The following is a 21,891-nucleotide window of genomic DNA, read 5'->3' as shown; positions in this document are numbered from 1 at the left end:
GTTAATGTAGGAACTGACCCCATCCAGCCAAAAAGCAATGTACATAATGTATTTGTATCCCTCTGTCACCCCCTTGACGCTGCATTGTACACTTTGACAGTAAACCACTGGGCCGCCCGGTGGCGTGTTTGTGAACTGCACCGGCACGCGTCAACTCTGAGGACGGCTGCTGTGATTGGCTGTCGTTAATCACGTGATAATTCTGAAGATGGCGTCTCCAAATGGAGGTAAATTCTAATTCCTGACCCTGCTACGCCGTGTGTAAATTGTAAATTGTCCATGTTTATGTATTTTTTTATCGTTAGCGACTCCTATGGTGTCTTACACGAACATCCCGAGACGACGGAATACACATGTTGGCGCTGTATTTGTACTGTTTGGAGATGTTTTCCTTCCGTTGGCCAAAGCATTCACTAGCCCCGGTGTAGTGTGTGTGTGTGCGTGTGTGTGTGTATGTGTGTGTGTGTGTGTGTGTGTGTGTGTGTGTGTGTGTGTGTGTGTTCAGTGTAGAGGAAGCCCTCCTGTCTGCGGCTTGAACCCCAGAGCTGAGTCTGTGGCTGCTGCAGCTAAAAACATGGCTAATGTCGCGAGCTTGCCGCTACACTTTAAACGGGTCAAGTCCCCAAAAATACTTCCTGTGTTCTGTTAACAATACCATGAGTAGTTATAACGTTACTCTTGATTGTATAACGTTATTGTTATTACTGCTGCCTGTAACGTCACACTCGAGCTAGTACAAGTTTAGGGTTTTTGCAGTAAAGCATTAATATACAGTTTACCACCATTACGAGCTGCCCTCCTTTGTTACAGTTTTTAGTTTTTCCATGATGATGGTCACTTTCATACATCTTGTAACAACGTAGTTCCTTTAAAAACACACACACACACACACACACACACACACACACACACACACACACGTTTATACACGTGTAAAGGCACTACATTGTTTTAAAGTGTAGTTCGGGTCAGAGGTTAAAGACAGCAATGGGCCTATTTGCAATATTTGGTACAGTTAAATCCTTGGCTTGTTATATTGATTGAACCCAAGTACTGTAGAGACATTTTAACTCCTCCACTTGTGTTTATTCAAAGTTCCACATGCAGCAAAACATGTACTAACAATACCTAGTCATTTATGGTTAAAACAAAGTGTTCATCTCAACTTTAAAATTATTTCTAAACTCTGCCATTACTATATTTACAAATATGTAATATATGCATTTTCCATATAACATGTAAATTTTTTTTTTTAAAAAGTACATTTTGTGTCGTGATAGGTGGCGATTTTGAGAGCTCTTTGCTGAGTTTTGAGAAGTTGGACAGAGCGTCACCAGACCTGTGGCCAGAGCAGTGTAAGTGTGCATTCTCCATGCTCTTGTGTAATTAGTCACGATGGGAATGTGTTTTATGTTGCAATAATCTTGATCAACCTGTGATCTCTCATACAGTGCCTGGAGTTGCAGAATTTGCTGCATCTTGTAAAAATGTGAGTTAGCTTCACCGTGGCGCTTTGATTTATAAACTTGATAATTAAATAGGCTTGACATACTGTGATGTATAGGCCTGATCTACTTAAACCTTTGTTGTGTCTTCCATCACAGCCCATCAATAATTCACCCCCCAAATGGATGGCTGAACTAGAGAGTGAGGACATTGAAATGTTGAAAGGTAATGCACAAAACAGTAGAAATGGTGTTGTTTTTTTTTGTTGAAAAGGGAGATTGTGGACTTCGCCTTTAATCCTGTCAAATGGGTTAACATTGCGGGTCCTGTTGTCCTTCTGCAGAGCTGGGTAGTCTGACCACAGCCAACCTAATGGAGAAGGTCAAAGGACTTCAGAACCTCGCTTACCAGCTGGGCTTAGAGGAGTGTAAGTACATGCACAACACAAACTGTTAACAATTGCCTTTATATTCAAATGTTTTTGATTGTTACCTTTACTGAAAACACTTGATTAAAAATTTATGTGACAAATGCTTAGCGTCAAGTAAGTCACATATTACCACTAGATGGTGCTCATAGCCTTTCTGTAGCTAGCTAATGGATTACTGGTGGTGGAACATCCTTGTGAGCTTTCACTTTAAAACCATCACATGTTGATTTGACAAAGGTGTGAGAGTGTTTATCCTAATCCAAAATGGATCATGTTGAAATTGTAACTTTTTAAATTAGAATCAACTCTCCTTTTCTGTGAAACAGCAGAAATAATTTGACTTTGAGGTCTTGAAATGATAGATTTCGGTCAATCTTGTTAAAATGGAAAACGTAAGAAACAAGGACATGCTCACAGGAGCCCACACATCAAGTGCTGGAGCATTTGATTGATGCCAAATCTAGTTTTTAATCCATTGTCCACAGCCTCCATTGTCATAATCCGTGTGGATTAGAGAGATGTAGCTCTAAGTGCTCCAAGAGAAAAATGGGTATTTATTTCTCCAGCGAAAAAGAACATAAGCAATGAAGAATTGTGGCATAGCCTCCCTCTTAATGGGATGGAAGATATAAATAAATGTACATTGATTTTTTTCTTATCTAAGTCGGTTACATTTAACCACCATGTATATACCACACAGGGATATACAAAGTGATGGGATGCAGACAGAGCGGCAGTGCAGCCTGCTTGTGGTGGTTTGTAAAACTCCATCAAGACAAAAGCCTGTACATATGAATCAAATTATCCAAACATAAATAATGACATTTGAGAGATGCAAAAGGGGAAACTACATTATCTGAAGAGCTCTTCTTCTTTTTGTAGGCAAGGGAGGTGATGGTATAATAAACAAATATCCAAGTGAACATACTCATGAAAGAAAGCCCAGATGCGAGTGACCTATAGATTGTGTAGCATGTGTATATTTGCATAAACCGTGAGTCGCAAATTAATTTAGTTGTAAAAGTGTCTCATCTCCCCGACTCCCCTAAACCTGCAGGAGCATGTAATCTGGCTGGTATAAAGATGTTAGCTGTCACAGGTGCAGGCCTGCGGGCTTCGCAATCACGCCGTGTACCTCGGGATGACGGGACACAATGATGGTTATTATTGGTGTCGGAGCAGCCTTGTAATGGGCGCCTGTTTAATGCTCTCGGGTTTAATTTTCTCCTTTTCCTGGCTGTCAGGGGAGGCCTTGTAAATCTCAGCTACTTTTTCATCATGTTTGTGCACTCTTCAGTACCCGTAAACGAGACTTGGTGGAGAGAGGGGCCGGGGGGGGGGGACAGGATTTACCGCCCCTCCCCCTTCAGCATGTGGACCATTAAAGAGGAAGCTGGTTAATGGGCAGAGCACAATCAAGCAGTGAAACCGCTGCAGCCACCCTACCGCAGTGAGAAACGGGAGCTGGACCAAACATTATTACAAGAACACCATCCCCCTATGCCTAATACACCTTAGCAGTACTAGTGTTCTCATGCATGTTGTGTACTGTGCACATACTACTGCATACTCATGTTCAGATAACACAAATGTGAAGGGGAGGGGATCTACCACTCCCATAACCCCCGCCCACGCCTCCTCCTGCACCAGCACCCCCAGTAATGGCTGTGTGACGCTGGCCTGGTCCAGTCCCAGAGGGGCTAGACGCGTGCCTCTTCCTCAGGCCACAGCTGTTACTCCACCCCGTGATGAATGCCCCTGTCGTGGGCCGCTGAGCGCGGGCGTCAAGCCCGGAGTCTCTGGGGAAAGCTGAGGACGCTGATAAGTGCTGTTATTGGAGGTAATTGAAACCTGAGTGTTCCCTTGGGATGCACTGGAGGGCCTGGGCTACTGGGACCCAAACTGCTGGAGTTGGTGATGGTGCTCTATCACACTTGTGTGCTCAAGGCCACGGAATACCATTCAACACTTGTCCATTGAAACCAATCACAGGGAATTACTAAATGTGATTGTCAAGTCCCTACAGAACCTGTATGGTTGTGTCACATTTTTGAGTGAATACCTTTATTCTGATAATTAGATTATATTTCCAAGTTGGTGCTTTTAAGAGATATTCACACATAGGCCTCCCAAAACATCGCTTGGCAGAAATTTTAGAAATACGTACGTCATAGAGATTTTTAAGAGTTCAAGTGAACCGTGTCTTTGACAGAGTCACATGGGAGTCGGATAAAAGCTGACAATTGACCCTTTATAGGTTCAAGATATGAGATTGGGAGCATTTTGATTGCCTCTTCACGGCTCACAACATGTCGAAGGCGAGCCAGTGGCTCTCAGCTAACGGTGCTAACAACGGCGAAAGTGGTGACAGAGCTAACAGCGTTTAACTGAGGGGTAGCTGGAGGCTGAGTGCTACGCTTCCACAGCGACACGGTCGCTTGTGGCGGCCGTCTCGGCTGTGGTCGCCGTAGGAGAGCAGAGCAGAGCGGCGCTTGACGCACAAGCATTAAAAGCAAGAAGAAGCTCTGATAACAACACACTCCCTGTTCAGGTAGACACTACTCCACTATGTCTTTGAATAGCAGATAGTTGTTTGCTGCTATTTTAACGATGACGACAATGTAAATAGAGTTCCTTTCAAATGAAATCAAACATCTTTATAGTAAAAGATTCATCAAACCGGAAATTAAATTGAAAACATGTGAATAGTACGAATTCATATTAATTCACGGTGATTGAAAGCTTTGCTATCTCGGTGACAGCATCACTAAGTGCATTGTGGGAGTAGGAACACCTGTAGCACCGCCGAGCGCCTCTCCTCCGCCGTGATGCCGCATGGCGTAGACCCCGGCTGACCTCTGCTGCTTCTGCCTGTGTGAAGGTGAGACTGAAGGTCGCCCTGCCCTGACAGCTCCTAATGGGCCCACATTCACCTCAGCCTCCTCCTCCTCACCCTCCGGATCAATCTCCGGCCTATTAGGAGCATGCCGCTGCTGAATATGATTGCATTCACTGGGCCCCCGCTGGTGCTAATGTGCCTCCATCAATCCATCAGGCGGGCTGACCGCGGGGCGGTTATGAAGTGCCGGAGCTGACAGCAGCGGTATGAGGAACAGGGGAAGCCTGCCCACCGCCACTACCCTTCCTCCTCACCTCTACTCCGCTCTGCTTGTTTGTTCACCTCTCTCCTGTGTCTCCGTGGGCTCGTAGTTGCGATGAATGGCAACATTGTGATGCGTCTCTTTTTGAAGGTGACACCTTCTGTGTCAGCTCAGTTTTTATCATGTTAATGTTCAGTAACCTTCGTCCCCTCAGATTGGCTGTCATAGAAATGTATTTGTAATTATAGGGGGTGCTGTTTTATAATAGTGCTGCTACTACAGTGATTGTCCATTGTTGGAAAATCTTTCCCAGTTCCACACACAGTTTACGACAGGATGACGTGTGCGTAGCAGGTTGCAGCTGTATCTGTAAGAGCCTGTCCATATCTCTAGCAGGATCAGTGTCGAAGCTGTGTGAAAGCAGAGGCAGGCAGAGCTCAACACACACACACTCTCACACACACCGCTCCTTGGTTCTGCCTGCCTGCCGCATCCCTGAGCAGATCGGAAATGACACCTCATTTCCATAAAGGCATTAGGAATTCATTGGATTTTCTTTCCCAGCTAATCATAGTGCGAGTGTAAAACCTTTTAGGCTTTTTAATGAATGATTTTTGACTGATTGCCTATTAATAAGGACACCTCTTGAACAGGCATAGGCTGGGGCAGGGGTTGGGAGGTGCAGATGTGTTTGTTTTGGTGTGTGTGTGTGTGTGTGTGTGTGTGTCAGCCAGGCGAAATGCATTGGAGGAGGAGGAGGAGGAGGAGAGGAGGGGCGGGCTCTCTCGGTTGGGACATAAAGAGGAACCAGTGGCTCCCCTGGGAAATCACAGCTCGTGTCTGCATCTTAAATATCCCTGTGAAGTATCAATAAGTGGGTAATTGAATTTTGAACACAAACATGAGCGCCAGGTGTATGTGTTGCAAGACGGGGGTGCTGTGGGATCGCAGGCTGAATATGTGCGCCTCCAAGTGTTTCTTTGCTTGTGTGTATCACCTCCTCTGTGTCTCCCTCGTCCCCCGGGGAGGAGGGCGGTGAAAGAGGATGTTAAATCCATTAAATAAAGCTTACAGCCCGTAATAGCGGAGCAGCACTCAGAGATGGGCAGCGAGGGTCAGATAAGTCCTCTTAACTCTTAATGAAAGTGAATTGGGGCAGTCAGGGCCGGGGTCCAGGACTCCAGTTAACCCAGGTGGTCATCTGTCTTTGGAGCTAACAGGGGTCCAGGGGCTCTCTGGGATTGTGCCATGGAGAGAGGCAGCCAGGGGTGTGTGTGTGGAGGGGGGGGAGCGATGATTACTCTCATTTTATACACAGGGGAGTCGTGGTGGGGGCTGGGAGCGGACTGTGACAATGACACCCAGATCACTCACCGTAAACGAGGGGAAAGTAAGATGTTACACCACCGCGCTTCCTCTCGCATTTACATTCGAGCCACCTGGGATTCTCCCAATGAAAATGATTTGCCAGAGCGGAACAGAAAATTGCAGAAACATTTGGGTTGCACCGCAGAATCTCCTCCAGTGTAGTTTGAGCTCGATGGTTAATTTTGCAAAACAACATGCAACATTTTAGATAGCCACGAAGCATATTTAGCTAGTGGCAGATATAGGTTAATCTCCATTGTTGCAATGTGCCCTTTGCAGCATTAATCAGGACAAAATCTACAGCCAGAGGATTACTGGGCTGATGTGGGAAGAGGCTCTCCTGTTATCTGCTCCATACTGGCTTCTCTGCCAACACATCCTCAGCCCTCATTCTGATGAAAACCTGAGTTTACATGCTGTGTCTATTTGTGGAGACAAATATTTCAAATTGCTTTAATGGAAATTGATTGCAATGTCGAGTATCTAATATGGGTCAAATTATTGTATCCAGTATGATGTGGCTGTGTTTACTAACTAGCACGGTAAGCTGTGATGGAATCTCACACCAGATATCGGGCTGAATGACAATTAGATGGCAACAAATCAACAGGGCGAGGAGATGGCCACACAATCTATAAGGTGTCATTGAGTATGGGTGGCAGTGGGAACAAGATGCTGATTAACTTAGTACAAAATTAGTAATTGACCTTTCTAATCAACTAAACAAATTTCTAAGTCCCACTAATCAGTATTGATCTACCCCGTTGTATGACAAAGTGTGTGTGTGCGTGTGTGTGTGTGTGGCTTTCTAACTGTCACAGCCCGGCTCAATAGGCTGCGACAGAAAATAGGGGACCAGACGAGTTTACATGAAAACAATAAGAATATTTATTTAAATGAGGTCGCTACACTTCACCTGTTTATGTACAACTTACATGAACCTTAAATGAACTGTGGTAAAAATAACTTCTTTATAAAGTATGTGTTACTCATTCTCACTTATTACTACCTTTTTCCCTGTTAGCTTTGGCTTTTTTCACTGAAGATGTTTTTGTGTAAATGATGAAATTATAGTTTTTTTTTTAATTTCCATTTAGCTGCTTCAGTTTCAGTTCAAATGTAGCAGAAACTATGAATGAATAGTCGGTCACAATAATCCAGATGATCAGCAAAGCAAGGTGGAGGAATGCACGGCACCGCCTACTATCCAAATATTGGAAGTTGGGCGGTAGACATCAACAGCTGTTGCCAATATTTCTCAAGCCGTGTGTCATTAAACCACTGAAGAAGAAGTGGGCGCAACAACGATGACAGTCAAACTTCACACACACAAAAATGAAGTAGAAAACGTGATTTAAAATATGGCATTCATGTTTGTATCGTGTATTTATTTGAGAACGATAGATCACACATCTGATGATTTTGTATCTCTCGGTGTGGAAGGTTCAGAGGACATTTAAGTCACATGTTTTATTTACATTATGCTTTATTAGCTTAATCTGCTTCCATTCCACTTTGTTGCATTTAGCTTTTATTGATGCACAAACTTTCCACTTTCCAGCCAAACATGGAAACTTCTGGATGAGCAACATAGAAACTGGTGGATAGAAATGCACTAATACTGCAAGACTTGAATAGAACAGAGCCATCCTTATTATTAACTATTGATATGAGTAGTGTCCTTTTCCTACTACTATATACACATCCCATTGCAGCTCTTTCACTGGTCCCACTGCTGCTCGTCCCAGTTACCTGTGTGGTGTATCCTTCCCCACCTGTCATCCTCTCTAATACGATGCTGAACATTTTCCTCCGTATTTTCTTTTCATATAAAGCGAGCCACACATCATAAATTGAGCACGGATTTATGTTTAATGGGGTCTTTAATGTGATTATTTCAATGATATCTCTTTCTGAGTAGGGCAAGGCAGAACTGAACCGTAATTAATAACACCCTCAGTGGGGCGAGGGGTCTCGGGGGTGGCAGAGCCATCCTTGATCCATTTTACAGTTTGTCTCATCAGGAGATGGGAGAGAGCCATGACACCTTTAAAATCTAAAATACCCTTTGCCGTTCCTCGCGTATCTGCTCCTAATTCGAACGTGACATGGGTGCACTCGCGGCTTCTGCGGTCACCTCAATGTAATTGCTTTCTCCCGCCTGATTTTGATGGCTTCATTTCAATCTTAAGCATCCTACGCATGTCCAGGGGTCCTCTGATGACTTTGTTTAGGGTGATTTGAAGAGACAGCAAAGTGCAAAATGAATCCATCCCATTCCAATTAGCATCATCTTTAACCTAATGAGGGACACCTCAAGGTGATGTGGCCCCCACGCCCAAATGCACCATTATCATTCCACACCGGGCGACTCATTTAAATTACTAACTGGCCCGGCTTTTTCATTACCCGGCTGTGGGCTGGGGGAGGCGGGGGCGGCTTCCCACCAGCGCACAGGCAGCCAGCTGAGATCCTGATCATATTCTTATTGCAGGCATCATGAAGCAGGATGACTTTCTGCTAAATGCCCATTTGGAATCAGTCCTCTCTCCGCCGCTGTCGTCGTCTTATATTTGCGTGATGTACAATGTTCGGTAGAAACTGAATAGAGTTGCTGAGGTAATCTTTGCAGCTCATAAAAACCGTAATGCAGCTGAGACTGTGATCCTCTAGTCATCTTTAAGAAAGAGTAATTACTGAACCTGCATGGTGCATCTCCAGGGTTTATAATGATGCTGCAGGAACGTCCCTGCAGTCTCTTCAGTCACACAAGTCTTTGTCTTTGACGGAGAACGCTGTTCCAAAGCCAGTTTGACAAAGGGGCAACTCTGTTGTTGGACTCTTTTTGGCACAGTTAACACTCTTGTGTAAAATCCAGGTGTGTTTAACAATTTTAAAATGAGTAAAGCTGGGAAATATTTGCACTCAAACGTTTGCATCAATATGTAACCGGAATTTTGGTTTGAATTATTTGTACATTTATTTACAGTTGGGGATATAGTCTCTGAGAAAAAACCTGTAGCCAGTATTACAATTATATCATGTTATTGTAATGCACAATCCAAGAGGAGATGTATAATCTCATCTCACATAAGTTACAGTTACAACTGTATCTTCTTTCTTCAAGCATCAGCCCGGGTCCCAAACTTTTAAATCTTTTATGTGACTTTATGTCACAAAACAAAAATGTGATCTTCAATGTATTGATTTTTTTTCAGTTTGGAGTAATACAATTATCCCGAATTTCAGAATGATTACAGACATGTATTATTATTATCATCACCTCAGACCCCTTCAAACCTGCGTCCTCGAGGTTTAATTTAAATAACCGTATTTAATGCCTTTTGATACTGCTGAGATGAATGTCGCTGTGTTGCCTTTAAAGTGGTTCCCTTATTCTTATTTTGTTCGTCATTTGTCGCTTACTTTATACATGACCATGTTCCACAATCACAAGTTGAGGTTAATAGAGACATTTTGCATCCACACAGATGCACACTTTCATGCATGCGTAGGTCTGAGTACTTGTGCCTCACTACATTGAGACAGCAATCAAGCAAATCACAAGACTCTTTGGTAGCTACGCTTCCATTTTATGTTGTTTTCCATGTCCTGAATGAACAGATGTTTGTATAAATTACCTCCTACTGTGACACTGTAGATATTAAATACATGCCTTGCATTACTAAACAAGAGTTCTGAAGTGGTTAGAGCTGCAGGCAAATGTTGTGGAAGACTGGCTGATTTTACCAACTTATGACAGATTGTTGGAAGGGTGTTAAAGCAAGCTAGAGTCTCGGTCTCACAAGCATAATACTGAAATAAAGCTCTCTTCACGTGAGCAGTGGTTCACCTTGAATATGTGACGTTGTGTCTTCTTGTCTTCCAGCCAGGGAAATGACCCGGGGCAAGTTTCTGAACATCTTGGAGAGGCCTAAGAAGTGACATGTTTTGTTGAAGTAACAGAGAACGTGTGGCTGCAGGGTGAATCTGATCTATGTGTTTACCGATATGCATAAACAACACAGTTCAAAGACTTTACTCTCAAACCATTAATTGTGAAATTGCGCTCTACCCGATGCTTCTACTCGGTGCACCTGTTGTCCTCATAGATAAAGATGCCTTTACATTTACAGAAAATGTAGAATGATTTATTTCTTCTCGTTGAATTTCTCTGTTGCTTGTAGACCTGCCTTGAGGTAGTGTTCGTTATTTATTCTTATTTCTATTTTCAACATGATTTCCTTTTATTTTCATATTCTTTGCAATTTGTGAAGGTGTATAATAAAGTTTTAAAAATATTTAACAAGATGATTGCCTTTCATTTCACGTGTTCTTTTGCATGATTTAAGTTTAGAGACCGGTCAACTTTTAATTAGGGCAGTGACGTCACGTCGAGCCGCTGCAGCGCGTAAAGGAGCCCCGACGTGAGTGTTCAGCCGGCTTTCCATTTAATGAGCATTTGAAGCAAGGTTCCCCTCACACAAAACATTGCGTAAAAATAATATTGCGCATTGTCATCGCCTTTAATGAGAGCTGACATGATTACTAGGACCATTTCTTTTCTAATTAGCACACTTCAGCGTTGTCGGAGCGAGCATGCCGGGCCGAAAGAGAATCAGACAGGCATGCCGAGAGGGAAACAAAAAGAAGTCCATCCGCCATAATTAGGTGGGACAATGCCTCGGACTGTTCTCGGCTGGAGATGTCGCTGGGGCTCTGGCCGCTCACTCCCAACCGGCTACACGTCTCCCCGGGCCGCTAATAAGCCGCTACTCGTCTTTCCGATTCACACGGACAGAGGCCGCCATTGCCTCAGTGGCTTCGACCCCTGCCTCTCACGCGGACCCTGGCTCACCCCTCCTGGGAAAAAGAGGAAAAACAGCCTGTATGGAGCAGGAAGGTCGGGGCCGGAAGTTACATTACATTTTAGCTGTGTGCAAATATTGGGATTTAAAGTTGTTTTTACATAGTCACTGCTGGAGGTGATCAGAATAGCATGATAATAAAAAATAAAACCTGCAAATAAAACCTTTATGAATGACTTATTAACATGAATGCATGCGTGCAGCCTATTAGAGCGTGAAGGCTCACTTTAGTATTGATGCATTGCACTGCATTGTAACCAGGTGATAAGTAAAAACATAATCAAACCTGGCAACCCACACGTTGTAGGTTGTGAAAACATAACTTACACCTTACCAGGATAGGATAGAGGACACCGTTCAAAAGTGTGGGGTTACCCAGACACTTTTTCAGTTTATTCGCAAATCCTGGCATGGGATAGCCTTCATTTCTAAGAACAAGAACAGACTGGTGAGTTTCACATGAAAGTTCTCTTTTTCTGGCCATTGTGAGAGAATAATGGAACCCACACATGTGATGCTCCAGATACTCAACTAGCTCACAGGAAGGCCAGCTGTATAGCTTCTCACCCGCAGAACTGTTTTCAGCTGTGCTAACATAATTGCACAAGGGTTTTCTAATCCTCCATTAGTCTTTTATGTGATGAGCAAACACAATGTACCATTAGAGCACTGAGTGATAGCTGCTGGAAATGGGCCTCTATACACCTATGTAGATATTTCATTAAAAAACAGACGTTTCCACCTAGAATAGTCATTTACCACATTATCAATGTATAGTGTATTTCTGATTCATTTAATGTTATCTTCATTGAAAAAAACAGTGCTTTCTTTGAAAAATAAGGACATTTCGAAGTGACCCCAAACTTTTAAACGGTAGTGTACATTCAGTAAACAAATGCGCTGTTAGGCCTACAAGTAAAAGTCCTGCATTGAAAATGTTACTCAAGTGGATTATGAGCAAAATTTAGGCAATAAAGTAAAAGTACTCGTTCTGCAGGAAAAGGCCTATTTTAGAATAGAATAGGCCTTTATAGTGTGATTGTGTGTTGTTTGATTGTTGCTAATGCATAATGTTAATTTTGGTCAAGATCTATCTGATTTTAACTATTTCATAAAGACACTGTTGGGCAGTTTATTCTACAACAGTGTATCACATGTTTTGTAGGCCTATGCACATTCTTTAAATGGGCTTTTCAGTTCCTAGGGGTTTGTTTTGGTAATTATTAAGCAATGGCGGTGACTGCTGTCACTACGCTGGTTCCACACTTGTTGATGCTGACTTGATGAACATTCAGTCTGCTGAGGGTTGACGTGTAAGCGACCTGACATCCACAATATGCTCCCTCAGCCAGACAGCTTTTTCAAGAAACGGGTCAGTCCCCACAGAGCTGGTCATCCATATATATATATATATATATATATATATATATATATATATATATATATATAGAGAGAGAGAGAGAGAGAGAGAGAGAGAGAGAGAGATCATAGCTCCTCCATCCATCCATCCACAGTGCATTGCCTTGACCTCACATAGCCTCTGCGCCCCGACAAACGTCAATCCGATGTGCCCCGAGTCCTTAAATTAGCTGTCAATTAGTGCAAATTAATCAACTCCTCGCCTAATTAAGCAATGCCGACGGGCAGCTACCAAACATGCCATTGTGGAGGAGCCATGAGAAAGCTGCGGGGCTTGCAAACTCTTTCTACTGGAGAGAGGGAGGTGGGGGCATCGCCTCACATCATCCAGTGCTTTGGGAAAGCAGAGGCTCTGACTGTGCTTTAGTTTTTCCCCTGACTCGGCTCCACATGTGTGCTGTCATCAAGTTGTCCTGCACCGGTTTCAACACCGAGGACACAGCTTGATTCAGCACTAGAGACCGAATCACGCCTCAGAGGTTTCTATCCTTATGTTTGAGGGGAAACATTTGCTTGCAATCTGTTAGTCTTAGAAAGCAGAGTTTTACACCACTTTGATGAACCCAATAAAAAAGGCACATATTAGACTCATATTTATGTGCAAAAATCTATCTGCTGTGGACGAGTTAATGCATTCAGTTGTATTTCCAGTGCTGCTGTGACCTTCCTGAAAAAAGTTGTCTTCTCATTCAATTTCACAAATGCATTTTTAGCTTTCGCAGTCACATCAGCAGGATATGATATTCATTACAGTGGGCGGCTTTTGCTTGCAGCTGCTTATCAGTTTTTGACCTGCTGCAGAGGTGCACTCGTTTGAAGGTTATACAGGCTGCATATGTTTATCATTGCTTACTCATATGAGGCCGCTAACATCATTTCTAGAGGTCCGAGGACACTTTGTTTCTCATTTTGCATTACCTGCCCCAAAATGACACATGCAGAATCAGGAGGATGTGAAGGGAGCAGAGAAAGGATGTGGGGTGGAGGTGGTGGAGGGGGCAGATAAACAAAAAATGTCCAACAGCTGTTTGCTTTTTAATCTGCAGCCGTCAGATCCTGCAGGTCTTTGATGGGCAACCCAATCTACACGATTGACTGAACTAGATCTTCCCTTAATCTAGAGCCTTATTAGGCAGCCGCTCTGCTGCATGTAAATCAGTGTGCAGCCATTTTCATAGGAGATGGATTATTAAAAGCCATACACAGAGGAGACGTGTTGCAATATCAACAGACCAAAAAGGCCTGCATAGATTGCAGGAGCGATGAGTGGAGTGGAAGGGGGCAGTGACTTGCCTGTAATAAACGGGTCATCCTGACTCACACCCTTCCTTGTTAATACATTACTTGATCCCAACAGGCTGATGTGTCATTAGCATGTCCTAATAACATTGATTTCTTCATTAGAATTTCCACTAAATAGACCTTAATTAGTTTTAACTGGTCAGCCACTGATTGCAGCAGCAATATTTCTCTTAATCAGCAGCTCATTTCACACTGATATGAAAAAGGATGTTGCAAGGCAAATCTGTTGAGGCTCCGTGTGCCTCAGGTCATAATGTGTGTATTCTTAAATTACATAAAATCAGAGATGAAATAAAATAATCCTTTTTTATTCCCACAGCGGGGACATTTGCAGGATTACAGCAGCAGAGTGGATGCAGACGAACCACAAAGTGACATACGTAGAAACAAGATCACAACAAGTACAATACATCACACAGTATATAAATACATAGAACAACTATATATGTTAAAGTCAGACTGAATGCTTGTTAATATTGCACAGTGGATTGCACAGATTGTAACTAACATTAAAGCCATGTCATATTTATTATTTCACTTGAGATCGTATTGCAATAGTTTTGCATTAATGCAGATGCAAGCCATGTGTGCAAAGTCAATATTTTGGAAGCCTATGTTCACCAAATTAGCCAACCTGTATTATTATTCTAAATGATTTGCAATACAATTCATGCCAATGTAAACAAATAAAAATAAAATTATAAGCAGGAAATTTAAAAACATCATGTATTCATGAGTTTAGATTGTGGCACAACATAGTTTAAATTAGCTTCATGATAATGAGAGTATTAACTCTTTTAACTCTCAACTCTCTCATTATCTGATTGACACTGAAACACCAAGAATAAAGCTGAATTTTGTCTGCATCTTTATTATTATTAGAATAAATTTGCTTATTAAAATAATCACATGACCCACAGTAAACATATGTTTTTTTTGCAATTCAGTCACAAATCAACCAAATTCAATAAGGCCTAAGACCATCAACTAAAAATGCAAATACAAAAAAATCTAATTGTCTAAATTAATAAAACTGAATAATGGATTAATTTCCTGTCAACAATTTTCTGCCATAATGTCAATATGTGTTGGGCCTATATGACTCAATTATTCAGCTAATGTTCAAATTAGTTGTTGTTTTTTGTTTTTTTGTAATGATGCATACGTTAATCATTAATAACAGGTCAGGAAATTATTTAATAGTCTTCCATTTGTGTCCTATATTCTGTATAATTCCCCCTCTCCTCTGGGGAAATGTTGCTATGATTTAATCTGCTCTGTAGTCTGTGCTGCTGCTGCTGCTGCTGCTGCTGCTGCTGCTGCTGCTGCTGCTGCTGCTGCTGCTGCTGCTGCGGGGTGAACGCGGCGCAGGACCGCGCAGCCAGAGCGGGTCCATGTCGTCCAGCTGGCGTTTTTGGGAGGGCCTTTGATTTGCGTGTGATGAGTTTCCCACAGCATCTGGAGATCAATTATCCATTCATGTGAGCCAGTGGTTGCACAGAGACATCATAGACTGTGTGTGTGTGTGTGTGTGTGTGTGTGTGTGTGTGTGTGTGTGTGTGTGTGTGTGTGTGTGTGTAAACAATTCACAAAAAGGTAATACATACTGATTTACTCTCGGATATTGAGGTAATTTTACAGCATTTCAAAGGTAAACAGGAGGTGTGAAATAGGCAATTGAATTATTTCTAATTAAAACATTTGAAATAATTATCTGCAGTATATACTGCCGGCCACAATGTTTGATATTTGTAATAAAAATAGCGTGTAGAATTGTAGTTTTACATCCCCTATCTTTGTCACTTTTAGTAAAATAAAAGTAAAATATGCTGATGCTGTATAGTTCCATTCTCATTTCGCCCCTCTCTCTCCCTGCAGCCTTGAAGAGTCCTTTTGTTCCATCCTTTCTCTCTGTAGCCTAAATCCTTTCCTCGCTTATTCATATAGTCCTGAGGAAATGCAGATATGTATCCGAGAGGGCGTATAATGCATCCTTGATCCACAGGAATCCTGAATCCTTGCAGCTGATTGGCTGCTGCGTCCTGCCTCTTGTTGGGATGGACCTGTTGGATAAAAGGACCATTTTCTAAAGGACACTTGTGTGTTATAAAGACGATCATGCACTGGGGACCATCCTGTAAGACGCTATAATAAGAAATCGGCCTTTTCGAGTCGCATCCGAAGACACCATGGCGGGGAAACAAGGCGCCGTGCTGTCGGAAAGTTTACATTTATCGGAGAAAACCTCTCTGGGCGCAAATGGAGGGAGTAACAGCCACCAGCCGAAGAGCAGCGCGACCCATCCGACGCCCAGGTGCACCGGCTTCGGCATCCACGAGATCCTGGGGCTGAACAGGGAGCCGTCCGCGGCCCCGAGGAGCCCGCTGAGCTCGCTGCCGGCCGGGGCGCACCTGATCGCCGCTCGGTCCTTCCTGGGCCCCGCCGGCATGGGCATGGGCGTCGGGATGGGATTAATCGACCCCGGTAGGATTCCGTCGTTTTACAGACAACCAGTGTTTCTGGAGTCCATGCTGGCGAACGCGCACGACGTGCACCTGCAGCAGCACAGCAGGTCCGCGGGGCCGCGCGACACCAGCCAGTCAGCCAGCTCAGGTGATGAGGCTGTCTGTCTGTTCATTTTAAATACGGATCTCACTGCTACATGCAATTCTTCTTTCATAATCCCGACCTACTTCTGTGCCTGTATTGCCATTTTTTTCCAATTGTATTATTATTATTATTATGGCTGTTATGGATATTATTACTATTATTATATTGTGCGGGATTATATGAAATGACTGAAATTAAATACAATAGCAGTGCTAGTGTCAGTTATTTATTTTGAAAAAACGAGTTCTTGTTTTTTTAACATAATTTCTTGCATTAACTGTAATTTTTCTGTCGTTTTTTTTAATCCAGACTCAGATGATTTGTCTTCAAATGAAAGGAAACTCTCAAAGTCATCAGTAAGTCAAAGCAAGAAACGGAAGAAAAGACGCCACCGGTTAGTGTTGATGTTTTATGGCAAAAGTTATTTTGTTGACGCTGAAATTCACATGACTGTTTTCTTACAGTAACGAGTAGCATAATTATTTAGGTCGACAGAAATCAACGCGCAATGCTTTCTATCGCCGTCTTTTTTAATTTTGAGGCTCATCGAAACATAATAAACTAATCACTGATAATAATTTTACTATAAATTACACGAAGATTGCTTGTGTTTTCTGACATCCAAGGTTGCATGCTCTGTTTGGTTTGCTATATTTCTTACACCCCTGCACATGGATAATACAAGTCTTCGTTTATAGAAATTAACTCGTATTGATATAAATATGTTCAATGTTGCTTTACCTTTTTTATTTTATTTATTTACGTCTTTATTAAAAGCAGACTGACTTGATTCCTGCAGGACACACTATATGCTGTCCAATGTGTCCACAGTTAAAATGATAACCCTTTTCCACAGGACGATCTTCACCTCGTTTCAGCTGGAGGAGCTGGAAAAGGCCTTTAATGAAGCGCACTACCCGGATGTTTATGCCCGAGAGATGCTGGCCATGAAGACAGAGCTGCCTGAAGACAGGATACAGGTAACACCATCAGGCACTCTGTCTTTAAGGTCATAATAATAATTTAATTTAAAAGTTTGCCCTTGATCATGACCATCATTTTATTTTGTAACATATGTTTTTCACTTAATTGTTCATTTTCAGACTTTATGGTTCACTTCAACTATTTAGAATGACGCTTTATTTAAAATATATTAATTATACAGCCTACATCAAGGTGTTGTAAGGCACTACGCCTACTTTTAGACACCTTCAGTCCAATCAAAATGCTACATTTTAAGGAAATGCTGCATTCTGTTCCTTGGAATTTTCTTTTCTTTTTGTCTATCTCATCTATTATAAGCAGAATACTCAAATAGATTCGTGAAGTTTTTTTATTTATTTTTTTAAACACGTGTTTCTTGTGTGTTATTCTGCCTATATATGCTCTCGGTCAAAAGCTCAGCATGTTGCCTAATCAAAGCAAAACAAACGTATTAATCCAAAGCATCTTCCTATTGCTGACATTATTGTAAAGATTCGATATATTTCTAGACTGACACTGCACACGAGACCATTCTTGCAATAAGCAACAGTGTCATTAAAAACTTGGTTTGTGTGCATATTACAAGGTACACATTATGGTCTGCCTGGTGGCTGTGCACCTGTAATGGTTCGCCTCCCCATCGGCGCTAATAGCTGCTGTAATACGTGAGCACGTGCCGCCATGCAGCCGCGCGGCCGTTTAAGGGGAGATGTGCGAAGTGCGATCGATCAGAGAAGCCCCCTCCTGCCCGAAGAGAGGCTCTCCTGCTGCATTCCTCTCCAGGACAGATGATCTCTCATCGGGCGCAGTTGGATGTGAAACAATTTGTTCTCGGAGAAGGAGCCGCTAACGACCTAATCAAGCTATCAAGGCGGAAGAAGATTGCAGTGTGACCTGGACCATCCATCTGCCGGGGCGCCTTTTAATCTCCTTCTCATTACGGGCTGCGACGCCACAGCCGCAAATAAATAATAATAAAAAAAAGAGGAAATAAATAAATAAGCCCTGCTCCGATCCTAAACAACATTAACACCCAATTTCTCATTGAGTGTAATTAGTTAAATCAGACGAGCTCTGGAGGCTGGCTGCTGCTGGAGGGACGCAGGGAGTTCAAATGAAATAACTACATTGAATTTATTAGCACGGGTCAATAGCGCTGCTCCCCCGAGTCCCGGTAGTTTAATTTCCCGTGATATTTGCCCGCCTGCCCGCCATCGATTGGGCCTGAAATTAACTTATTTTTCAATCAGCCGCGCGTGCCCCTGGGTCACTGCTCCTCGCAGCTTGCGCGCGGGGTTCTTTTGAGGGGCAGAGAAGCAATTTCTCATGAAAAAAAAAGGGTTATCATCAGAATTATCAGGAGAAAAAAAAGAAAAAAAAGCATAAAAACGGGTTGATCGTTTTTTTCTGTTTAATACCCGGCTGTCTTCACAGAGCATCAGAGGTGCTAAGTGTTTAACAACCCTGCGTTGTGCTATAGCTATACTGTCACGTGGCCTCTCTCTGAGCTGACAGACAGCCTGTTGTTGGCCGTGGCCAAGTGAAGTGTCATGATGTGTCAAACCATCTCTGATGGGCCACAGGTAGCTGCAGATCGGCTGTGACAGGAGGCTCAGATCCTTCACACCTGTAGCAGCAGGTTGTGGGAAAGCAATGGCCTCAATCCAAACGCTGCACTTGTTATCTTAAATTAATACGAATCACACTGGGTCATCTTATGAAAATATGCTTACCATGCACAAACAAAGAACAGCTAATGGTTCATAAGTAATGTACTATATCAAAACCCTTTCTAAAATGGCAGCAGAGGATATGGACCAACAGCTGCCACATGGACTTTTCAGAATAACCCAGAATGTATCGTCTTATTGAGTCTTATTGGCTTTTAACTTATACATTATTAGTAAATACTTTGTTAATTATTGATATAGCCCAAACCTTAAGGTGCTTTATTATAGTGTGGTACCAATAGTTGCATGTTGCACATGTTGCACAAAGAAATGCAAAATGCATACTGCAGTTGGAATTTTTGCAACCCTTAAATGAAACCACTAATCAGCCATTTCCAAACTATTCATCATTATAGATTTAAAAAAAAAACATAATTTGTTTGTTTCAAGCGTGTACATGTTTTATAGCCAAGCTAACCTGTTCCAGTACTCCAAATACATACAAGGTATTTGTCTTATCTGGTGACTAATAGCTGGGCGTTTTGTCCTCCTGCTACAGGTATGGTTTCAGAACCGCAGAGCCAAGTGGAGGAAGAGGGAGAAGTGCTGGGGCCGCAGCACTGTGATGGCCGAGTACGGGCTGTATGGAGCCATGGTGAGGCACTCCATCCCCCTGCCGGAGTCCATCCTCAAGTCTGCCAAGGACGGCATCATGGAGTCCTGCGCCCCCTGGCTGCTCGGTGAGGCCGATGTCTGACTGTTTCCCCCGCATTCAGCGTCATTGTCTCATTGTGTCAACAGCTCAGGGTTGTTTTAATAGATGTGGAGCGTATGTGTGGCAAAGGATTCAATGGCAACATTACGACCACAGTGGAGTGATGGCCTGACACAGTGTGCAGGAACTTAATGCTCTCATTGAAAAGCATGCACGTGGCATATAGACTTTGCATTATAGCATTTCCATCCTTGACGCTGGTCACGCCTTGCCCATCATCCTTTCAGACATTAAATTCTAAACCGTAACTATTTTTGCTTGCTATTTTCAGTCCAAGATGGCTTACCAATCAACAGACGCTATTCTAAATCTGAATACCCGCAACTCTTTGCAGGGATGCACAAAAAGTCCACGGAGGCGACCGCCCCCCCGGCAGCAGGACAGCTGGACGCGCCCCAGCAGCCGAGCGCTCAGAGGGCGGAAGAAGCCGAAGCAGAGGAGAAGAGGTCAGAGGGCAAGTCCACCATTTCTAAAGAGGAACTGAGAGAGAACAGCATTGCTGCACTCAGGGCCAAGGCACAGGAGCACAGTGCCAAAGTGCTGGGGACGGTTTCTCAGGACAGACCGCCGGAGGGCAAACCGGAGAGACCGGCGGCCGAGGAGAAAGCCGCTGATCCCCTGAGTCCTGCAGAGGAGGAGAACGGTCCCTAGAGGCCGACCGCGCTCCTGTGGACGATGTCATGAGTGAATGCAGTGGGATGCACTTGCCCAACGTCACTCACTGTCCTGCAGGAGCTCATCCCTCATTGACTTCTCTATGACTGGCCCGCTTCTGGACTTCTTTAAGAAGAAAACTCATCTGGTTCACTGCTGCACAGAGGATGCAAAATGCACTTTTTTCTGATTTACTTCCAAATCCACAGTTGTTGTTGCTTATGCATAGTAGAGACGATTTGACTGAGTGGGAGTAACGTGTTAATATGGGTGTATATAGATCCCACAGTTATATAGAGAGTCAGATGAGTGAAATTGAATTAAGTACAACCGTTTTATCATATTAATCAGGACTACCAATGAGCAGTCAGGTGCATTTTATTCTTGGCATTCCTTTACATGTTGCTTGCACAGTTACTGAATGGTGACATTTCAGATAAAAACCATCCCACCGACAGAAAGTCATTGTTGTCCTACTTCACACTGTACATACTTGATATATTAATCTCTCTCACTGAGGCACAATTTGACATATGTTTACTTGTAGTCTTAAAATTGTCCGTGCTTTCATTTCAAAAATATGTATGACTCAAAACACAAATCATAAAATAGAAATAACCTTTTATTAAATGTGTCTTTTTGGTGTCCATTTGTTCTGCTTTCATTTCAAACAAACGGCCAGCTGTGACGGCGTCACTGGAACCCAAAGTTGCTGTTGAGAAGCAACTTGTTGCCACTTGATGCTCCGCTGGCCGGGCTCATTAGCACGCGGTCTCCGCTGCATGCTCGGATTAGCCCCAATAATCCGTCGCAGTTGAGAGCCTTCCCTTTCAGATTAAACTGAGGGACCAGTGCTTTTGGGACAGGAAAGAGAGAGAGAGCAAAACCTCCCTAGCAGGATGACCTCCGCCTGATTTCAAATGACTTTAATAGATGCTATCACCAGCTGTTTCATCCTCTTAGCGAAACACTTAGACAAAGTCCAACAGCTTTACTTGTTGGCAATCTTCATTTTCCAAACAAAACTATATATCACGCCACTTCCTCTCAGCTTTACGGCACGCCTACGCGTCTGCATTAGCTGTAATCCATATCACATTTTAAACTTCATCCTCAGATGGGGTTCCTAATGAGTTGAACAATTGAGTTCTACTCCAATTAAACAGAGGGCTATTTCAAAGGGCAAGGGGCGGCTGTTATCAGTATGCTGCTGATGTCTCCGCACTGAAGGGCTCTCAGATTGGAACCATAATGTCACCCGATG

At 43.1% G+C, this 21,891-nt stretch overlaps 2 protein-coding genes across 2 annotated transcripts; both read left to right on the top strand.

Annotated features, from left to right (window-relative positions):
• Window positions 1-181: 181 nt before the first annotated feature.
• Window positions 182-10,637, top strand: lin52 (lin-52 DREAM MuvB core complex component). The gene is made up of 6 exons (XM_079227486.1): window positions 182-227; window positions 1,281-1,355; window positions 1,452-1,489; window positions 1,605-1,671; window positions 1,790-1,873; window positions 10,235-10,637. The coding sequence occupies exons 1-6, from the start codon at window positions 209-211 to the stop codon at window positions 10,288-10,290; spliced, it is 339 nt and encodes a 112-aa protein (XP_079083612.1). The 5' UTR covers window positions 182-208; the 3' UTR covers window positions 10,291-10,637.
• Window positions 10,638-16,123: 5,486 nt separating this feature from the next.
• vsx2 (visual system homeobox 2) lies at window positions 16,124-20,624 on the top strand (the record flags this gene model as incomplete). Its single annotated transcript, XM_079226102.1, has 5 exons — window positions 16,124-16,547; window positions 16,854-16,938; window positions 17,401-17,524; window positions 19,758-19,938; window positions 20,308-20,624. The coding sequence occupies 5 exons, from the start codon at window positions 16,124-16,126 to the stop codon at window positions 20,622-20,624; spliced, it is 1,131 nt and encodes a 376-aa protein (XP_079082228.1).
• Between the last annotated feature and the right edge of the window lie 1,267 nt (window positions 20,625-21,891).

The sequence above is a fragment of the Taurulus bubalis genome, assembly GCF_910589615.1.
Source record: "Taurulus bubalis genome assembly, chromosome: 1".
Classification (NCBI taxonomy): Eukaryota; Metazoa; Chordata; class Actinopteri; order Perciformes; family Cottidae; genus Taurulus; species Taurulus bubalis.
Note: the sequence above shows the minus strand (reverse complement) of the source record. Positions and strands in the feature narration are given on the sequence as shown.

Coding starts and splice junctions, on each gene's coding strand:
- lin52 (XM_079227486.1), top strand. Junction 1,672..1,789: donor GGACATTGAAATGTTGAAAG/GTAATGCACAAA, acceptor GTCCTTCTGCAG/AGCTGGGTAGTCTGACCACA. Junction 1,874..10,234: donor CCAGCTGGGCTTAGAGGAGT/GTAAGTACATGC, acceptor CTTGTCTTCCAG/CCAGGGAAATGACCCGGGGC.